This window comes from Labrus bergylta, chromosome 8 (genome assembly GCF_963930695.1).
Source record: "Labrus bergylta chromosome 8, fLabBer1.1, whole genome shotgun sequence".
NCBI lineage: Eukaryota > Metazoa > Chordata > Actinopteri > Labriformes > Labridae > Labrus > Labrus bergylta.
This window is the reverse complement of record NC_089202.1, coordinates 13,375,213-13,396,430: the sequence shown is the minus strand read 5'-3', so window position 1 is coordinate 13,396,430 and position 21,218 is coordinate 13,375,213. Positions and strand designations below refer to the sequence as shown.

The 21,218-nt window shown below is 41.3% G+C and overlaps 4 protein-coding genes across 7 annotated transcripts; 2 read left to right on the top strand and 2 right to left on the bottom strand.

The window, feature by feature from the left end:
* Positions 1-33: 33 nt before the first annotated feature.
* On the top strand, positions 34-5,024 carry prpf31 (PRP31 pre-mRNA processing factor 31 homolog (yeast)). Its single transcript, XM_020646761.3, has 14 exons — positions 34-187; positions 1,247-1,462; positions 1,567-1,627; positions 1,757-1,840; positions 1,933-2,030; positions 2,161-2,267; positions 2,395-2,564; positions 2,683-2,840; positions 2,939-3,028; positions 3,298-3,425; positions 3,715-3,787; positions 4,363-4,491; positions 4,583-4,681; positions 4,765-5,024. Exons 2-14 carry the CDS (start codon positions 1,247-1,249, stop codon positions 4,876-4,878), a joined length of 1,527 nt encoding a protein of 508 aa, XP_020502417.1. The 5' UTR covers positions 34-187; the 3' UTR covers positions 4,879-5,024.
* Positions 5,025-6,127: 1,103 nt separating this feature from the next.
* On the bottom strand, positions 6,128-13,521 carry cnot3a (CCR4-NOT transcription complex, subunit 3a). Of its 3 annotated transcripts, none has more exons than XM_020646764.3 (18): positions 13,369-13,521; positions 12,687-12,758; positions 12,276-12,343; positions 12,096-12,170; positions 11,898-11,987; positions 11,658-11,786; positions 11,306-11,401; positions 10,939-11,158; positions 10,712-10,845; positions 10,470-10,526; positions 9,238-10,168; positions 9,037-9,142; positions 8,790-8,931; positions 8,139-8,247; positions 7,569-7,767; positions 7,284-7,416; positions 7,056-7,181; positions 6,128-6,944 (listed from the first exon to the last, which is right to left on the bottom strand). In XM_020646764.3, the coding sequence occupies exons 2-18, from the start codon at positions 12,709-12,711 to the stop codon at positions 6,846-6,848; spliced, it is 2,739 nt and encodes a 912-aa protein (XP_020502420.2). In that variant the 5' UTR covers positions 12,712-12,758; positions 13,369-13,521; the 3' UTR covers positions 6,128-6,845. The 3 variants fall into 3 exon arrangements, with proteins under 3 accessions (XP_020502420.2, XP_065814418.1, XP_065814417.1); XM_065958346.1 differs by having other exon boundaries at positions 8,148-8,247; XM_065958345.1 differs by having other exon boundaries at positions 10,712-10,839.
* A 248-nt stretch (positions 13,522-13,769) lies between these two features.
* tfpt (TCF3 (E2A) fusion partner) lies at positions 13,770-18,763 on the bottom strand. Of its 2 annotated transcripts, none has more exons than XM_020646772.3 (7): positions 18,585-18,763; positions 18,192-18,293; positions 16,683-16,805; positions 15,955-16,025; positions 15,790-15,859; positions 14,709-14,869; positions 13,770-14,538 (listed from the first exon to the last, which is right to left on the bottom strand). In XM_020646772.3, the coding sequence occupies exons 2-7, from the start codon at positions 18,291-18,293 to the stop codon at positions 14,442-14,444; spliced, it is 624 nt and encodes a 207-aa protein (XP_020502428.2). In that variant the 5' UTR covers positions 18,585-18,763; the 3' UTR covers positions 13,770-14,441. The 2 variants fall into 2 exon arrangements, with proteins under 2 accessions (XP_020502428.2, XP_020502429.1); XM_020646773.3 differs by having other exon boundaries at positions 14,714-14,869; positions 18,585-18,757.
* Positions 18,764-18,795: 32 nt separating this feature from the next.
* Positions 18,796-20,885, top strand: ndufa3 (NADH:ubiquinone oxidoreductase subunit A3). Its single transcript, XM_020646784.3, has 4 exons — positions 18,796-18,873; positions 19,127-19,201; positions 20,460-20,537; positions 20,691-20,885. The coding sequence occupies exons 1-4, from the start codon at positions 18,867-18,869 to the stop codon at positions 20,780-20,782; spliced, it is 252 nt and encodes an 83-aa protein (XP_020502440.1). The 5' UTR covers positions 18,796-18,866; the 3' UTR covers positions 20,783-20,885.
* Positions 20,886-21,218: the final 333 nt, after the last annotated feature.

Sequence of the window (21,218 nt, the reverse complement as noted above, 5' to 3'; positions counted from 1 at the left end):
ATTGACTCCATTACCCAGAGGGCAACGGGAAGGTGTACACGTAGAAAGTCGGCGACAAACATTACGGCAGTAGAGTGCAGGCGACTAAACAACGTAACACGGATCGTTTACCTCGTTGCAGAAGTTAAAGCCTCCTTAACATTTAGTCGATTGTATTTACCTAGACGATCGGAGTTCTAATTCAAAGGTGAGTCGTTGTTTTGTTTTGTTTGTTTTACTACTAAATCGTTTATTTGCAGGCCCGGTTGTGAAAACACACGTATGCTAACTGAATGCTAGCCAGCTCAGTAAGAAGCAAACACGCCAAATTAACGATACGACCTCTTTGTTTAACTCGTCTAAACGTCACTTTATAGAATATCCTGTTGTTCAGCTTTTAATGTTCCTCATGGGTTATCCCGTAATGCATTTATTGAAGTCTCTAAAGAGTCTAAACCAGATCACGGGTCATGTGGTTTCTGATTAACAGATGAACAAGAAACCGGTGTGACAAAGACTACAACATGGACCAAAACCAAACCAGCTTGAGCTTCTTGATTATTGCCTCTTAGAAAGAATCAGCAAAATAAACAGAGGGAAATAAAATTTGTCAGATAAAATCAGATCAGGATTTACAGAGTTTTGGGTTTTAATACTCTGTTATGTTAATAATATTTAGACTCCATGCAGTCTTGTCGTGGATTATATGTCAGAAAGATTAACATGTTGTTAATTTCTCAGATCAGTACCCTACAATCAGCAAAGCTCAAAAAAGAGCTACTTTATTTTTCATTTTTGTTTTATAAGAAACACAGAACAAGTGAGGACTTGGGCAAGACAATATGAATAAGATAAAATACAAGAATGTAAAAGGCACAGGTACAATACATAATGGATGGTACATTCTAGTGAAACAAGATATATTGACGAGTCTTTATCTTTGTATAAATCCCACTTTCTCCAATATTCTTCGCCCTTCTCCTTTTTGAAGTCGCAGCACAAAAGTCATTTTTTCCATAAAGCTGATGGAATTCACAATGTTCCTCCAGAGTCTCATGGTAGGAGGGTTCCTCTGAAGCCAACACTTAGTAATCGCTTTTTTTTACTTGCCAGCATAAGAATCTTTAAAAGGTATATGTCCTTTTTACCAAGACTTTCTGGAATTTTCCCGAGGTTCAAAATCCCTTCTTGATTAAAAAATCCATGTCATATGAGTTTATCTAGCCAGTGAAAAGGATTGTTCTTAAACCTCTGTTGCTGATTGAAGATGTCCCTGGCGGACGAGCTACTGGCGGACCTGGAGGAGGCCGGAGATGAGGGCGAGGACGGGTTATATCCTGAGGAAGAGGAGGGGGAGAGTGATGGAGAAGCGACGCAGGGAATGACCGAAGGAGGACTGGAAGATATCCCAGAGGAGATGGAGTTGGACTACAGTAAGGCTGAGAGTGTCGGGTCCATTGCCAAACTCCGCAATAGTAAACAGGTGAGTTGTATCAGTGCAGGGGTCATTAGACCAGCTGATGCAGTGTGTCTAGTGATCTGTCTGTTCTGGTTATTTCTACATCATTTTAACATTTTTGTCTTCAGTTTTCAGAAATAATGGACAAAGTTTCCGTGTATGTTGGAAAGCAGCGCATGAACTCCGAGGGTAAGTGTGACATTTTTAATCGTAGGTTTGTGTTTCAGAAGTTCTTCACTGCATTCACTCGAAGATGAGTGTTAACCAGACCCTGAACGCAGCTGATGTGTGATGTGTGTGTTTTTTCTTTCATTTCAGTCTCGGGGCCAGTAGAGTCTGATCCAGAATACAGACTGATCGTGGCAGCCAATAACCTCACAGTAGAGATCGACAATGAGCTCAGTAAGTTTTGTGCTCCTGCTTGGTAAGAAGAAGAAAAACGTTTAATTTTCCTCCTGCTCTGTGTAACATGTGGTTTTCTTTCTGGGTTTCAGATATAATTCACAAGTTCACACGGGACAAGTACTCCAAAAGGTTCCCAGAGCTCGAGTCTCTGGTGCCAGATTCTCTAGATTACATTCGCACAGTCAAGGTGGGTTGAGTTGAAATGCTTAATTAGCTTTTAATGCAGAGACAGAGGGTGGAGAGTTGCTTTCTTTGGAGTGGTTTTGATTTTGTTGTATTTTTAGATGGGACTAAGTAGGATTTTTATATCCGTTTAGGAATTGGGAAACAATCTGGAGAAGTGCAAGACGAATGAAACTCTGCAGCAAATTCTCACTAACGCAACAATTATGGTTGTCAGTGTCACAGCCTCGACCACACAGGGGTGAGTAGACAGGCGTCTGTGGTTTTATTGATTTATATCTCTCATCCCCGTCGGCTGCTGTTGAGCGGGACTGTAGTCATGCAGATTAAATCAATTACTTTGTGTTGTTTTTTTTGAATGGTTTTAGGTCACAGCTAAGTGAGGATGAATTGAAGCAGCTGGAGGAGGCTTGTGACATGGCTCTGGAGCTGAATCAGTCCAAACACAGGATTTATGAATATGTCGAGTCCAGAATGTCCTTCATTGCCCCAAATCTGTCCATCATTGTCGGAGCGTCAACGGCTGCCAAGATCATGGGTGAGAGATTCTGAAGGATCTTTCACGTTTTAAATTCTTGGAAGAATATTGGGATATGACCTCTGCTAACTTTCTCCACTAATGTTTGCTTTTACTCTTTATCTCTCTCCGGCTGCAGGTATTGGTGGTGGTCTCACTAACCTTTCCAAGATGCCCGCCTGTAACCTGATGCTGCTGGGAGCTCAGCGAAGAACTCTCTCTGGCTTCAGCAGCACCTCCCTGTTGCCCCACACCGGCTTCATCTACCACTGTGATGTTGTGCAGTCACTACCGCCCGTCAGTAAATACATTCATTCACACATAGATCCCGTCTGGGGATTATACACAGCTTGAGGACCTTGTGGTAAAATGATATCTTTGATGTTTGTCTTCAGGACCTGAGGAGGAAGGCAGCTCGTCTGGTTGCTGCAAAGTGCACGCTGGCGGCTCGAGTCGACAGTTTCCACGAGAGCTCAGTGGGAAAGGTGAAGATCCAAAGAGAGCACATGAATGAGCAGCTGTTCTAAATACATTTTGTGATATTTTCATGAGCGCATTCATTAAAAAGAAAAAAAGCACGAAGTTGAACATCAATTTAAAAATACAGCATCCACCATTTCCTTTTGCTGATATCACAATTCTGATATCAGTGAAGTAAAAACATGAAAGAATTTAACATTGAATTATCTTAAAGCAATATTGAATAAACATTGGATTCATTTCCAACTCCACTGATGTTGTAATCCTTCTCCAGGTTGGATACGATCTAAAGGAAGAAATAGAGAGGAAGTTTGATAAATGGCAGGAGCCTCCACCAGTGAAGCAGGTGAAACCGCTGCCGGCGCCGCTGGACGGACAAAGGAAGAAGAGAGGAGGAAGGAGGTATGGAACCTGTCGGCTACTCTAAACGAGCATATCATTATTATTATAATCATTATTATTATTATTATTAAATACAAAGGTAAAAGGCAACCTATAGATTCTTAAATTGCAGTTAACTTAAAACAGCTTTTTTTCCAAGTGGCCTTAAGCCAAACCAAAGAAGAAGTCTGAGCAGCACTTTGATGTACAACAAGAAGGCTTACATAACGTGTTGCCAAGAATACCACCATCATGTCTAAATCTATATTCAGAGTAACCGCTCTGCTGCTCTTTTCTTTTGCTCCTCAAGGTATCGAAAGATGAAGGAGCGTCTCGGGCTGACTGAGATCAGGAAACATGCCAACAGGATGACCTTCGCAGAGGTCAGATATATTCCACAATGCCTCCTTTTCACATCTCTTGTTTATGTATGCTTCCTGCAGCTCTAAATTCAGTGAACTGTTTGCTCATACTAAAGGAATGTGCTTTACACATTGTTAAAAGCCGTTCAAGCGACACATAGATCAAACATACAGAAACCAATGCTGATGCTCACGTTATGTATTCTTTCATCCCAGAACATCTAAATATAATGAACATTTTGTGTTGCTCACTCTGTTACTATCTTGTATCTCCTGAGAGGATGATGGCTGACAGTAGCATGTCTGCCTTCTGATTTCATCGATACTACCGCAAAAACCTTAAGTGCATCCAAAGCTATGGCCCACAGGGGGCTCTTAAATTTCAGCCAGGCGCTAAAGCACTAAATGTTCTAATGTTTACAGCTTAGCCACTTGAGTGAGATGGTTTACTTTTGGTTGAGCATCTGGAAAACAAACTTCTTGGAAGTGGAAACAGAAGTCAGTGACCATAACAAGGATGTGTAATGTACAAGCCTGTGATTGAACATTCCCAACTTTGGAAATTCCTGATTTCAAGTTGTGATTTTGTGTTGCAGATTGAAGACGATGCCTATCAGGAGGATCTGGGCTTCAGTCTGGGTCAGCTCGGGAAGAGCGGAAGCGGGCGCGTGAGGCAGGCTCAGGTCAACGAGGCCACCAAGGCCAGAATCTCAAAATCCCTCCAGGTATACTCCTTCAACTCATTCCACTTAAAATCACTCCAACATTGATTTCTAGTTTCAATTATTAAGTCTCAAATTCTTTCTCTGACAACAGAGGACTTTGCAGAAGCAGAGCATGACATATGGAGGAAAGTCCACCGTCAGAGACCGTTCCTCAGGAACCAGCTCGAGCGTAGCATTCACTCCTCTACAGGTAAAAAAAAAAATTTGTCTTTTTATCCTCTCCTGTGCAATGTGAAGCTTTACGTTAGTCAAACACTGTTGGCTCTCCTGCAGGGTCTGGAGATCGTGAACCCTCAGGCTGCAGAGAAAAAGGTGGCTGAAGCCAACCAAAAATATTTCTCCAACATGGCAGAGTTCCTCAAAGTCAAGAAGGAAACTAAGATGTGAGCAAAGAGACATTCTGCATGTTAACAGTTGCACTCAACATTGTAGAGGGATCGTATATTTTTCAATGTATCTGGAATTGTCATTGTCCTGCATTTTATTTTCCTTTTTTTGATTTTTCCATTTTAATAAAAAGCGTTAAAAATTAAGCAGCATCCCATGTCTCTTTAAATAAGACTTTGAGTTGTCTTGAATATTGTTAACTTTAATGGTCAACTAACCAGGAAGATTAAGTTAATCCATATCCCTTATAGGAATAACAGGACTGTACACACTGACTTGTAATTTCTTAAAAGTATTTATTGAAATTTTACAATCCTGTTATAACCCCGTTTATGACATCTCCCATGCAGAACTGTGATGAGAAAAAATTGTAAATACGTCTTGAAATTCACATTTTAGCAATTTCTTAACTGACCTTCCCTTTCTGAAAACCTTTAGAGCCCCAAAAATAGAATCTATAAAAGGCAAATCTCTCATAACTTTGCTTTATTTTCTTTTTTTCCTTACCTCCTCAGCCCCTTTTTTCCCTCCCCTCCAAAAAAGCCTGAAAACTAACCACACACAACATAAAGTTTAGCTGCAGCACAGATCTGAAGTTTTCAAGGTTGCTTAAATGGAAAAATCTGATTCAGTTTAACACTCTCCCCATTCAAACTTCCAAGAAAATGTGGGATCTGTCCTACACTGGATTAACAACCAGATTATATCTTAATGTTCTTCAGGGTAGCACATCAACAACCACGGCAGAGATGAGACATGTTTTACTTAAAAACCCACAAGTTTAATCTACCACCAGAATTCGAGGATTTCTGTGTTTTCACTCTACATGTAAACAGTTGATCAGTGCACATTCACTGTATAGGGTTCCACTTAAATATCAGGTGGTAAATTGAACACAGTGGCTTTGAGGATGAAGTAACAACAGAATAGAATAAAACTGCAACTTAAAGTGGGAAGTTGACTCAAACCAAACTCAGATTTGTGACTAATGCTATCAGTGTATTTTCAGAGTAATTAAGAGGTGATTTGGGTACAGGTACATTCACTATGCTTAGCGTGGCTGTTTGCATCGAGGGGGGGGTGGAAAGAATCAAACATCGAGTAAATTAATGTCTCAAACCCTATTTTTAAGATTTATTTGACAAGTTTATTAATTTGTCACAAACATGAATGTGCCATAATAATGCATTTTCTTTGACATGTTAACTTAAAAACATTGTATTTGTAAAGAGAGGGAGTCAGAGACCAGTTCAATTGCATAGCAATTTAATCCATGTCCAATAAGGACTCTTTCCCTGTCACAGGGAGAGGCCCTGTGGTCACTCTCAATCAGCGTTTTAAATCGACCAAGACAATATCAATAAAACTATTGATAAACGCTCACTATCTCTAATAGTGACCATGTTCAACAGGCATCGTAGGGTCTTAAAAGAAGCCAGTCCTACACACCATGACTATATGTCCGCTGTACCTCCCCTTTCTAAACCACCAAATTACAGTAAATACAAGAAGGGCAGTTTACTTAACAATCAAATCCAAGGTTTGTTTTGTGTCAAGTCAAAGGCTTCCAGGCTCTTGTAGGGTAGGTGGTACAGAGAATCTTGTTGAAACGGAGAAAAGAAAACAAAAACATGAGAAACATGCATGGGGTAGGCTTTCCTAATGCCACATACTGAGTGTGCACACAGACAGGCACAAACGCAGATCTCTAGTGAGAACCCCCCCCTCAGCTCGTGCAGTGCCATGCCTTTCATCAGTCCCACAGGGAAATTTTTGTCAAAAGCAGAGCGCTGCACGAGGAGCGAGGGCGTCACATTGAGATGCAGCCTATACAGACACCAGTCTCCATTTTAGGAGAGGGTTTCTACTACACATCACAATCTCTATCCACAGTTTGAAGTTCAGTCTCGGAATGTCAACAGCAGCACATTTTGTCTCTCTCCGTCCTTCTGCGTCCCCTCTGTGCGTCACTGCAGGTCTCGGTCTTCCAGGTACCTGTACTCAAAGGTGAACCCCTCCTTCTTCCGCTGGCCCCATTTCTCATAGTCAAAGTAAATGTAAGTGCCCTGGAGGGACGGATGAGTGGATACAACAATCAATGAAAGGCTCAAAGCACAAAAGCAAAACCACCAGTCCATATAACACTAGTTTAAAGAAAATATGTGTTCAGTCTGCACCTGTTCAAACTCGTCAGTGATAGTCTTGGGCTCCTCGTGCCTCTGGAACCACATCATGTACTTGGTGTGAAACCTCCACGACTGTTTCTTCAGAGCCTTGGCAGACAGATACTGAGCCTTGGTGCCCTGAGAGACGCAGCAGACATTCACCATTAAGCTTAAAGACTGGAACAGGAACAGAACAGTTTGACAGGAAGTAAACATGGAGTGGGCAGATACAAGTTTTACCTCCAGGTAGTAGAATATGAAGAAGAGTGTCTCTGTGGACAGTCTCTGGTAGAACTCTATGGAGTCCGAATGGTGCGGTGGTATCTGATGATGGAACGGCAAGGTGGGACATGGATTCCTCATCAGGTATTGCCTTTGGGACAGAAAAAACAAAAACTTCAGGTAAGTGGTTTAATGAAAAAACCAACTAGAACATTCTTTATTTTTGTTATAGTCAACCAATCCAACAAAGAGACCAAAACCAACAGTGTGCGAGTCTGTCTGTGGGAAAGGTTTGGATCTCACCTGATCCTCTCAGAGTCAGAGGGGTGTGGCATATGTGTCCACGCAGACTCCTGCATGGCCTGCTGGTACAGTTGGTCTTTTGGGAGAGGGGTGGGGCCAAGTGGACAGACCCCAAGCGAGGGTGGGATGCTGACTTCTGAAACGGACGGCTGAGGGACGGCGGGTGTGCCGGGCGCTGCAGAAGAGCCAGAGAAAATATCTACAGGATGGAGACAAGGAGTGAAGGGTAAGTGACACAAGTCCAGTAAACACACTTGTTTTTATTTTAAGAACAACTATTCAAACAAAAGGAGGGGGGGGGGGGGACTGAGAGAACCAACAACTGAATTTGTGAGTAAACAATACTTTATGTAACCCAAACAGCTACAAGCAGCTTTTTAACTATGTCTACCACTACTGCAGCTGTTACAAGTTGCTTTTGAGTAAAACATTAAATAACATTATTTATTACGAATGATGTTATGCCTCCTTTGACCGTGTTTGAGTGAAAACATAATTAAACTACACTGTGAGCTGGTTATATTTTAAAACATCACTCTAAAAGAAAGTAAGAAAAGAAAGAATTCTGACCGTTCCGACCTCTGTCTGTTAGGTGCAGGTTGGGAATCTCTCCGTCTAGGCCTGATCCCAGCGCTGCCCTCTCAGCCATCGCCTTCAGAGAGCTGAGAGGCTCAGGGGCCTGAGGTGAAGAAAGGCAACAGAGACAAGATGAGAACAGGGAGGATGATTGAGTTCATTTGGTAAGACAGAAGAAAACCTCCAGAGTTTGGATCATATAAAAGTGGAAGGGCAGCATGTGGGAGCAACTGGAACTAAATCAGAGCGCAAACTCATCAAAATAATAGAATAGAATTTATTCTGTCAGTGCCAGACGTAAATAAAGCAGCTTGAAACGACAGTCTGAACAGCGCTTTTAGTGTGTTGCTATGTTTAGCATAAACGTAGCACGCAGGAATGTAAAACTTTTTGCCCAGAGGTTTGTGGAAAGTCTGTAATACTTTTTGATATTGCCGTTTACAGGTGAGCACATCAATGTTTAACAGTTTGCATCCATTTGAATCATTAACAGATGATGGCTATTAAGGATGCTGGTTGGACTCAGAACATGAGGGCATATATTATATGATAGAATAATATAGTCAGTGTAGAAAGCTATTAATTCGGCACTGTGATGTTGGTTGAGTACCTCATTCCTCATCCCCCTTTGCTCTGATATCTCACCTTTAGGCCTTCTGAGGCCTGTGTGTAGGAGTGAGGCCCATTAAGAAGACTCCCTCCTCCAGGTGTGCTGTCTGAGAACGAGGGGGACGGAGAGCTGGGAGGCAGGGTGATGGAGCTGATTAAACTGGGGCCGTTGTCCATCCTGCACCGAGCAGAGAAGGAGACAAAAGAAGTTAGAACTAATCCTTGAAAGAATAGGAATGTAAAAGTTTCTGTATTCAGGTCAAACAAACAAAGGATAACTTACGGCTGACTGGTTGACGAACTGAGAGATGATGGTTGGCTGCTTTGTGACTGGCTTGGTGTGCTTAGAACTGATTCTGTGGAGCTCTCTGCCACTACAGCACTGTAGCCTGTAAACAAGTTAGGGAAAGGGGTAGGCAAAATGAGCATCAGAAAATCTTCAGATATAGAGTCACAAATGGTAAGGCATAACAGGATAGCATACTTGTGCTTCCATTCTGCTTCAGTCCACTGGGTGGTCTAGCAGGAGCAGCATTCACCCCTACTCCAACCACACCACCTCCGTTTCCTCCCATCATGCCGGCCACTCCCGGGGTAGTGCTGACAGAACTCGGCTGCCCCTGAGATACTCCGGGGGCTATATTTTGCCCAGGAACCAGCCCAAGGATACTCGCGCTCAAAGAGCTGTGTGCCGGGCTGGAGCCCAGCAGACCGAGCCCCGTCCCTGCCCCGTTGGTGGTGACTCCACTGGAGCCAGAGGTGGGGATGGAAGTGCTGCTCTCCACTGAAATGCTGGACTGGGTGGTGCTGTTTAGACCCAAGCCTCCTGGTGCTGCTGCCTGAGCGTAAGGGGCTGGTGTGGAGCCCGAAATGAGCCCTGCTATTGTGTTTAGAGGAGTGGGGTGGCCGCCTAAGCCTAAACCAGACATTTGGCTGGTGCTGCTGGTCCCAGTAATGCCGATTTTGCTCAATCCCAGCCCAAGCCCGAGTCCTAAACTGGATGCAGGTGTGGGCCCGGATGGGGGCTGAGGCTGAGAGTTGGGAGCTGATGCAATGGGGGTGCTTGGAGTGGGGAGAGAGGGGGCAGTTGAGGCAGGGAGGAGGGGGTTGCTGGGCGGGCTGGGGGTGTTGTTTGAGGGGACTGAAGGTTTTGTCTGAGATGGCTGCTGCTGTTGTTGCTGCTGCTGCGGTAGGTTTGGTGGCTGAGACTGTTGCTGCTGTTGAGCAGGTGGATGCTGATGTTGCTGCACTGCACTGCTGAAGCTCCCTATGAGACTGCTGCTTGTGGGAACTGCAGAAATGCCTCCGACTACACTCGCCATGGACACAAGGGAGGACGACGATGAGGACCCAGAGGTGGTGGAGGAGGAAGAGAACGAAGATAACAGGGATGGCGTACCATTCTTCACAGGCGACTGAAAAGGAAAAAAAGCACCAGAAAAAATAATTTTAGACAAAGCCATCTAGAGGGCAGCTACAGCTGTCAAAAGTATACATGTACCAAATTTGACTGAACTATAAAAGCCCATGTATGCAGGAGAATGTACAAACTAAATCAGAAGTCTCCAACCATGGTCCAACAGAGACAGAGCTCCATCCTGTTCAGTGTCTGAGAGGCCAAAACCCCTTCAGCCACGAGACCTTCCAGGACCAAGGGTGAAGAGTGCTGCACTAAACTGTTCATCTACTGGCACAGCACATATGAGAGCCTCTCACCTGACTAATTTCACTGTCTGTCGACCGTCCCCTTTTCTTATCGTCCTCTGAGTTCTCCTATAGGAGGAGATACCTTGATATGACAATCCACTTTTTCAAATGTTGAATCAGAAAACTAGTCAGTGGATTATACAACATCTGGTCTTATGAAACTAAAAATATTGTTTTAGAATATGCTTTTTCTACTCAGCATCCTTTTAACATCAGGACCCAAGTGCAATGAAACAAAAAGAAGAACTTACTGCAGTGCAGGTGGCCGGGGATGGAGGGATGGGTGAAGAAGAGGTGGTGGAAGTGGGAGTGCTGCTGGAATGGAGGTACATCTCATCCTCAACATTACCCTGACCTGAAGGCGACGTCGCAACTAAAGCTGCAGCTGACAAAAACACAGGCTTCATCATTAACCCTCAGAAGTCCACATTTTAATTAAAACATTTTTGATCCCAGCACTGGACAGTTTTTCACTCACGGATGTCTTCCAAGTCCAGGTCATCATACAGGAACTCATTCTCCTCGAAGTCTGGGTCTTGAGAGGAATCGATGTAGTATTCAACATCATCCTTGATCTTCTGGATTGAATCCACCGCTATCGAGTCATTGTCCAGCATTCGTAAAATGGTCTCCAACATTAGAATGTGGAATCGATGCCTCTCAATCAACCGCTTGAGCTCCTCAATACGATCTTGCTTCTACATGACAGAAAGAAGAAATGCACATGGTTGCACAAATTCTGGCCACACTGCATTTGACCGCACTAGACAAACATGATAATTACAGTATTTTTCTACGAGTTACTTTATTAAACATCTTTGTATAATGAAGACTGATGGACTTACGTCTTTATCGCCCTTTTTCTTTCTCGTCTGAACTGAAAGCGATTCCACCTCACTTTCAAACTGATCCACCTGCATATTTAAAGTGTCTATCGTATTCTGCAGATAATGAGGTGTCGGGGAAAAAGAACAGTGTTAGTGGATTTGATCTCAATATGCTCCAAAATATTATTTGAATCGAGCTGCCTCTTTTATATAAGTCTTGTTAATTTATGAAAAACAGACACAATGAACTTTTTCCCTGCATTTTAAAAGTATGTTTTACTTAAGTCAAAAATGTTTTTGTTTTTTTAAATTATCATGAAATATTCAACTAAGCTGAAGTACAGGTAGAAAAAAATAGAGCATGTATTACTGTTAGCCACGTTCCCGTTTCCTCCTTTTCCCTCTGAGCTGGGTCCACTTTCTGAGCGAGTCCCAAGCCTTCTTTAGAGTAAGCTTTTGTTTTTGTTTCCCGTTCCACCACTTTGAACCGCTCCATTTGCTAAAGAAAGCAAAAGACACAGCAAAAGGTTTTCATTAGCTGATGCCCCGATGCACGATTTAACATTGGTAAAAAAATAAACAATAAGAAGAAAAGATAGAACTCCCCTACCGTCTCTATAAGTTTGCGGTTCTCAACTAGCTGCCTTTTATCTTTGATTTCATTTGAGGCCACCCATGTTTTTATCTGATCTCTTAATCGCTGGAAAGAGGACACAAAGTGAGAAAATGTTAACGCATTACCAGGGTTAAAGGTAAAAACTGCTGATAAAGAGTATAGGAGAGGAGCAGCATGCAAATTGTGTTTTACCTGTAGTTTTTTAATCTCTTTCTTGAGGTCAGCCTCATATTTTTCCTTCTGGTTTGCATTGGCTGCATTATGGAGCTAAATTGCACATGACAAAAATGACACATTTAAGATTTTAATGCATCAAGCAACGAAACAACAAGAACAAGATTTGAACACAGACCCAACAATAACATAACTCACCTTTTGCCAAATGTCTTCAAACTGCTCTACACCTTCAGCTACTTTTTTCAAACATCGGTCGATCTCACCTGGGGGACAAATACAAGATGTAGTCCATCATAACAATGTAACAATCAGTGAACTTCAACAAAAACAAGACAGAAGTGTTGGATGAGAGCATCCTGTGTGTGTGTGTGTGTGTGTGTGTGTGTGTGTGTGTGTGTGTGTGTGTGTGTGTGTGTGTGTGTGTGTGTGTGTGTGTGTGTGTGTGTGTGTGTGTGTGTGTGTGTGTGTGTGTGTGTGTGTGTGTGTGTGTGTGTGTGTGTGTGTGTGTGTGTGTGTGTGTGTGTGTGTGTGTGTGTGTGTGTGTGTGTGCACGATGTGGATGGTGTGATGGATCCTAAACAACATTGGTCTCACCGAGAGTCTTACCTTGAAGTTTTCTCTTGTCAGCCATGGCTCTAACTACGACAATGTCCACATTCCGTCTGTCACAGAAGTTAGCTGTGCAAAGAAACATGAATCAGTATGTCATCCAAACAAAACAAAACACACATCCATTCAAAAGAGCATCAGTCTGTTTCCTCTGAGTGGACCCGACTACAGCTAGCTCACCACTTCACCTTTGTTGAACATAACACGTTTTCTCTGTGTGGTTTAAGGACTCTTTGAACCAGAACTTCTGTAGGAACCTCAGTCCATCTATTACATTTAGTTTACGTAGCCGATCTGCATGTAACCAATGTCCCTGACGTGATTGTCGGCTACGTTAGCCACCTAGCCTGCTAACGTTAACACTAGTTACTTTGCTCGGTAACTGCTCCGTTTCAAAACAAACACCACGAAGCATGTTTATGGATATATTTGTCACATGCATGCATAGTTATTTTTGGGCTCCGATACAGCTAGTATATGGTGGGTTTGCGTTTTGAAATGCACAACATATCAGAATCCGTTTTAATCGTTAACCTGTAAGCTAATATTGCTATCTGTCTGGCTAGCTAATGCATAAAATGCTAGCTAGCAGCTTTAGCTAGCCAGCTAGCCAAAATTAGGAAAAAGGGAAACTGGGTCAAGCCGACCATCTAGATTTATACTTGATTACGACATTTACCTAGTTTATGGGCTTTCGTTTGTCTTTTTTTCAAATACAGCCAAAACTAATTCCAGAAAGTCTTCTTTACTTCCAAATTGTGTTTTCTATTCGACAAGCTCGCTCACTGTAATATAGCTGAAGATGGACGGTAGCTAAAATCCCACCTCCGCTTCAGGCCCCGCCCTAAATCAAATCTACGGGATTTGATTGGACATGGTTCACGCCTGTCACAGACTGACATCCGTTTGACTGAGGTCCGACGACTGGTCCAACCATAGTGAATAAAACTTGAGTTCCACCGACATTTGAATTATGTAAACAAAAACTAAACTGCATAGGAAACAAATAAATTAATAATGTGTCTTTTCTGAAACATTCATGTTGATTGTATATCTTTATCAGCCGAAAAAAACATTTAATGGAAACTGACAGTTTTTTTTATTCATTAATGTTGACAATAAAGCTGAGCAATGCTTTATATTTCTGCCTGAACTGAAAACATGTTTATTTGTTTGTAGAAAACATGTTAAAAAAAAAAAACTGCATGCCTTACAGTGCACTGTTGCTGAAGTCCAAATTACTGATGCAGATATATTGAAAAATGTGAAACCTCTGGTTCTTGACATACTGCTGAGAAAATAAAGTAAAACATCTCTCTCTAAATAGCAATCGCAAATAAACATTATAAACCTTGTAAAAAAAGAAAAGATAAGAATAATAATAAATCAGTCAGAGAAAGAGACAGTCTATATTACTTTAGTGATGACCATTGTTTTCTCTTCGTACTGGCATTAAAAAAAAAAAACATGATCTTGAAGCAATTATTCAAACAAGTTTGTTATCCTTAATTAATTACCAGATAAACAAGCAAAACACGTTTTTAAGAGTTTGGTTGAGAAAAAGCACAGTTTATCGCTGGTCATAATTATGTGTTGTCAGTACAAAATTTGAAATGAGATACAACAAAATGTAAATATGTACCTAATGTTCATTCAATCATTTCACAACATTCAAGTAAAATTGCACACAGTGCAAACCCTGGCTGAACAGAGGAGGTTGCATCTAAGAAACTGGGTGCTCCTTTATCACTATCACCTCCAGGGCAGTGCGACGTCAGTGAGACAGTGAGGTTGGGCTGGGCATTTCTCCAAACTGTGCCTCTGCCAAGACTGACAGCTCGGGTTCAGGCTGGAAAAAGAAGCAGATAATAAGTTAAAAGAAAATCCTGATTCTGCACTGTCAGATGTCTGAATGTGTACTTTAAAGACACCGCTCTACATTTTATTACTCATCTATATTTACAGAATTACCGCCATGCGAAGACACAGAACATGCTGAACAAACAATCAAAGCATTACTTTACTTGATCTTTATCTTTGTCTTGTCGTGGAATTCGATGTCTCCTCTTCTTTGGTCCAGTAGCATGATGCAAAGATGCAGACGATGCAGAACAGGACAAACCGTTGAGCTGGTCATCCTCGACTCCAGCCGCAGGATCTAAATGTGCTCCCGATTCTTCCTGGAACAAGACAGAGGGAATTATTCCAACAAGCATGAAAGGGGTTTGAGCATTTGTATTGATATATAATATATCAAACAAAAAGCAGACACAACTGCGAGATTACCTGTGATTGTGTTAAGGTGAACTAAATTAGAGTCCTGAATTATTAGCCAATCTCGTGGCCCTTTCGTAGAAGTCAAAAACACAAATAAGCAGACCATACTTGGATGAGTAAATATAGGGCCCACAAGCAAATGTCTTTTATTATCTTGAGGGTCCTCATATCAGGTTAATCCACACATGGTCAATTGTCAAAATTAAAGAGATTAAAATAACTTTATCAGGTCTGAATTAACTGATTTTATTTAGTGGAACCACTACTCTAGCAGTTAGGACTATTAGACAATACCAGACTAAATATGTAACTTTTTCTAGCTTTAGGTTGACCTACCTTACTGTCATTGTGTTAACTGGGCACAGTCAAATAAAGACGTAATGTTACTATTCTCATAGTTAAATTTTTTTCCCTTTTATTAACACTACAGTACATTCTGCAGAGTACTGGGACTACTCATTGCCCAATAAAGATTGACTCTCTTGCTCATACATCCATCAAAGTCTAAAGTGCAAAGCTGTATTATTGAAAACAAGTGGAAGCTTGAAAAAAAACTTTTTGTGGAGCACAACAGAGACACACAAACTGTCAAACCCTGAGAGCTCTGCTGTTGTTCATTGTAAAGCCAGTAGTATCATATTCACAGCAGTAAATAGGATCTGTATTCTGATAGTATGGCATGGATGGTAACGATGACAATGATTTAATCAGCTTCATGACCAGTTTTAAACAAAGGGCTTATATGTGTATACTGTTCTTCTTAAAATGTGTATCACACAGCAACTTTGTGACAGATTGTAAAACTTGTCAACCTAATTCTCACCTCTAGAAGTATTGTGAGTTGGGCGTTTCTGTAGTCATCTCCATGAGCATCTAAAGTCTTCATGAGAAACCTGCAAGGTAACATAATCCTAATTTAGTCATCAAGTGGGAAATATTTAAGAAGAATGTTAGAGTTAATGTAATGTGTTTTTTTTGTTTTTTTTACCGCCTCTCTTTCTTCATGCGCCGTGTAATTCTTTGTACTTGATGAAGACGACCAAGAATCTTCTGATTCACCTGAAAGAGACACATTTTTAAGAGGCTATGAGTACACTCTCATCGCTGGGTGATGTGAGCTTTGAATAGGATTATTTATATAAGTCTCGTATCTGAAGGTTTAATAATATAGATTGGATATATTTCTAGACAAATGTGCCATAAAAAACAGCTAGGGAAAGCAACAGAATAACAGAAAGCATCAGAATAAATAAAAACTAAATCGGAAATATAGCCTGCCCTGCTCTGCATTTACAGTCCTACAATGAAATCAGCTAGTATAGATAGAAATATTTCAGAAATCTGGGGTGCAGGATAGCCAATAGGGGTTATGTTGTGTGCACCATGTATGGAGGCAATAGTCCTCATAGCAGCGGACGTGGGTTCTAAATTTCGAGTCTGACCTCGTCACTTTGTAGCATGCCTTCCCTTACTCTCTCCCCCCGACATTTCCTTTCTCTTTTCAGCTGTCCTATCTTATAAAGGCCCTAAAAGATCCCTAAAATAACTTTAAAAATAAGAAATATTTCAGAAATCTGTTATTAAAAAAAAAAACATTTAAGCACATACCTAGAACAGATGTTAGAAATCAGGAACTTAATGACAAATATATCACACAGTAAGCAATTGTTTACAAAAGTAGCACACATAAACATACAACTGTAAACTAGCACACACCTGTTCAATTTCTTTACATCTCCTGCTCAGTGCCAGATATTTACTCTTGTCAAGAGCTCTTTTCTCTTCATCCTCTTGTGCCGTACTCTCCAGCAGCTCATTGCTGCCTGGGCCCAGCTCCACCTGGAGGAAAAACACACCTCTATTTATTTCCTGTTTGACTGTCTGGGTCTATGACTCCATCAAAATCTGTTTGAACAAAAATAACATTTTCATTACAATTAAACAGAAGTGTTTAATATCATATTAACAACTTGTGACATAACTTCTACACAAAGCACTCTCAATTGAAACGTTTAAATGCATCAACCCCGTCAGGCGCATTCATTTGACATCAAACAAATGATACTTGTGCGCTAATGAAATGGATAAGTGTTCAGTGAAGCAACCCCTCCTTTCACTTATTCCCAATTCCTGCTAACATGTCACATAACCTAGACCTTAATGGCCCAAATAATTTAACAGTGTAGATAGTTGGGCAGCAAGGCCAAGGCCTAACTAAACGAAACCACAGCAAGGCCAGGACAGTTGTTAAGTGGGCATCTCCCTTCACCGTGGTTTCGTTAAGTTAAGCCCAAGACATCTCAGCAAAGCTGCACAGTTAGCTCCAGTGTATTAGAGCCACTCCTTAATGCCAGCTCTCACCACCCACAACACCCCTCTCTAGCTTTCAGGCTTTGAGTCAGCCTCCATTTTCCTGATTGAATGTTCATTAAAACACATTTAAATGGATCCCTATTCAAATAAAATGCATGTCCTGACTATGTCCCTCTCTTTTCTCTTCCTCCTCAGATGTTCTGCCCTGCAAAGTACTGCTAACATCTTAGCTCTTCTTCCAAAATGTCAGTTCTCTCTCTCTCTCTCTCTCTCTCTCATCTGTTCTCCTCTCCTTCGCTGAATCCTCTATTTCTTTCTGCCAACTGGCTCTACATGGCTGAAATCTCTCCACCCTCTCTCTCTGTCATTTACTCCAAATCTTTCTGCACCATACACACAAGTAATGTCTCCCCTCTTCTCTAATGGATTTGCCCGTCACATCCTGTTCCTTTCAGCTTTTCTCACAGTATTATCAAGTCCCTGTAAACTGTCTCACATCATGTCCTTTTATACACTGAGATCTTTTACAGTAGCCGGGTTTTGCCCACTGTACTCCTCTCTGAATCCCTTGCTACCACACTCTCGCTGCTCTTCAGTGACAGATTAACTGATAGCATGTTAACTGTTTCAGCCGACTGACTGGACTGACTTCTCAAAGCGTACAGATCGATGTGGCAACCCTGCACTCCCTTTGCCAAACACTTCATCCTCCCCCGATGCGTTTTAAGGCCTTTAAATTATGTTCATTTCTGAAAGCCACAAGGACAAATCCGGAGCTCCCCCCCCCCCCCACCCCCTTTATCATCCAACCCCTGTCCTTTTAATGAATGCATCCATCTTACTCATAGAGCTACTGCTACCCTACCTAAACTCATAATAACAATAACATTACCATTAGCTCATAGACATTACCTCTCCTGGTCCCAGCTCCACACCACCAGGCTCCAGCTCTGCCTCCAGAATGTGTCCTCCAAAAAGAGGGGGCAGAGCCAATCCAGAGAAATCCTCCATCATCTTAAAAATGTAGAAAATTACTTCTTTACACACCTTAATTAAAATAGAATAAGTCCTTACAGTAGGTCTATACGAACCTACTGTGCCTTTCTGCTTCAACAAAACTAGATTTAAAAAACGGAGAAGGCTACTTTGCCGACTGTTTTTTTTTTTTTTACTGTGGTAGACTTTGATTAATATTAGTGACGTTTTATCCAGTTAATTGGAAAAGTTTGATAACTGGAATCGTATCATCAATGACAGTGGCATCCCATCTGAAACACTATTGATCTACGTAGGTAGCCTACTTACATTAATCAGAGATAGGTCCAAATAAACGGATTCTTTTTCAGCTTTTTTTTTTTTTAAATCTGCACTGCAAAGCGTTTCATAAAGCCTCTTATGTCCATTAGATATGAAATGTACTTCGTAGAGCCACAGCCTTGTAAATATCAAGTAGAGGTAGAGCGAAGCAAGAGCAGTTCCTGTTTGGCATTAATGTTTTTATGCGACGGTCGCAGAAAACAGGCGTCTGTTAAGTATTTACTACGTTTCCCATGAGCACCCGCACGATTAAAGACTACACAAGTCAACATGGCGGGTATGTTAACATTTTGTCATCTTTCGTACACCTATTCTGTTAAACGCGTTTAATGAGAAACCCAGGTAGTTCAAATGTACTCTTTAAACACTTATAATGTCGCTGACCAGGCCTCAGATTTGCTCTAATAAAATGGTATCCATTGGAAATTCAACAAAAAACGTGACCTTGGATGAGTTGCTAATGGTGGCTAATGTTAGCGTATCGTAGGTTGATTTTTTTTTTTTTACCTGTCCTGTTTGTTTTCCTACAGGAATAGGAGCTTTCCTGAAGAATGCTTGGAATAAGGAGCCCGTTATCGTGGCGTCTTGTGCTATTGGAGTGTTAGGTGAGTTTCACGCCGTCGCAATTTAAGCTCATAAATGTGTGTTTTAGTAAGAGAGCTGAACATTGTAAAACTTTGTCTTTCATATACCAACACAGGTGTTGTTATTCTATTGTTGCAAAGTCTAAAACTCGACATGTAAAAGAGAGAATGACCAATATCCCAATGTATGGCTTCCTTAAAATGTGCATTGTTGTGTATTTACTGTCCTTAAACAAGCTGAATTTAAGTCCCAAACATACGTGCCTTGCATGGAGACCGATTAATCAAACTCAGGGTGATAAAGTGGAAAAGTATCGAGACACTCCCCGTCATGAGATCGTACCTGAAAACATATCATTTGATTATTTTGGTAGCTATCTAAAGCTATCATATGTAACATGAGGGTGACTATCATAGGGATCAAAGCAGGTAAAAAGGGGAATGTCTTGATATGTATTTTCATATTTGTGATATTATTTGTGACTTGATAGGCTGCCTGCTTCAAGTTGCTGCTCCACAATGCCCAAATGCTGTTTGTCAATACTCATTAATTTTTAAATAAGTACATTTGGGCGTCTGTGGCTCAGTTGGTAGAGTCGTCACCTCTCAACCGGAAGATCGAGGGCTCGATCCCCAGCTGAGCAACATGTGAGCTTGGGCAAGACACTTAACCCCGCATTGCTCCCACTGCTTCGGTGGCGGTGTATGAATGGATTAGTGTTGTACTTACTCTCTGATGTACGTCGCTTTGGATAAAAGCGTCTGCTAAGTGAATTTTAACATTGTAACATTTAAAGGTGCACTATGTAGATTTGGTAATGACATCTGAAAGTTGGAGAAGTGAAACAATTTTATGCTATATTTTCCGAACCGAAAACACAAACTTTACTCAAAGAAAGTATGGGTCCCTGGAACACTGTTTGTAGCTTAAAAGCTACCAGGAGAGTTACAGATTCACTGTTGCGGGCCCTCCACCGTTACTTCTCGCCTATCATTTTATCTTCAAACAGTGTTCCAAGGACCAAATTTTCCTCTGAGGACACTTTGTGTATAGAGTTATGAACATTTACAACAGAATCTGTAAATTTCTCCAACTTTCACATTTCTCTACTAAAACTCCATAGTGCACCTTTAATATCAGGACTAAAGCAGTTCACTTCACAAGCTCAGTTGGGTGTCTCCCTCTCTCTGTTGTCTCTGTGAATTGTAAGGATAACTGGTGTGGCTGTTATAAAGTGTTATTAATATGTTATATGTTAATACATTTTTCTGTCGTCAGGCATTGCTGTACCGCTCCTCAGCCCCATCACAAAATATACAGGAATGATCAATTCAGCTGTGCCATACAACTACCCAGGTAAACACTGCTGCTCATCATTTCAAGAAGATTGTGCTACAGTGCTGATGATGATAGATGCAAAACAATACCCACACATGTGAAACAGCTCTGTGAACCCCTGAACTGTTTGATAAAATATTTAAGCTTCCTTTCCTTACTTTCCCAATGCAGTCCCAGTGCGAGATGACGGAAACATGCCCGATGTTCCCGACCATCCATGTGATCCGAAAGGAAACAACCTTGAATGGCTTAAAAACCTGTAACTTCACAAATCAACCTATCAGCACTTGCGCTGTTCGTCTTGTTCATATGTGTCTGCATAAGTGCTCAGTGTGTCCTGAAATAAAGAGTCTCTATTTAATTCAACTTTTGTGTAACATTGTTTGATTGTGAGACATACATTGCTATTTAAATCTTTTTTTGTACATCACAGGTTTAAGTGCCTAAGCTGAACCAGTTTTTAGTCCAGAACTTCTAGCAAGACCGTGTTTTGGGATTTGCTCTAAGAAGTCTGCTTACATTGTCTGAGAAGAAAAAAACATTTAGAACAGTTGATAAAATGTGCATATTCACTACTATTTGACCCACTTGTGTGGTTGCACTTGAAGCTTAAACAAAATCAGTGTCACATGCATGTTAAAGTAAGCCTTAAATTAGCTTTAATGAATGTTATAAAGACATTTTCATTTACTCTTCATT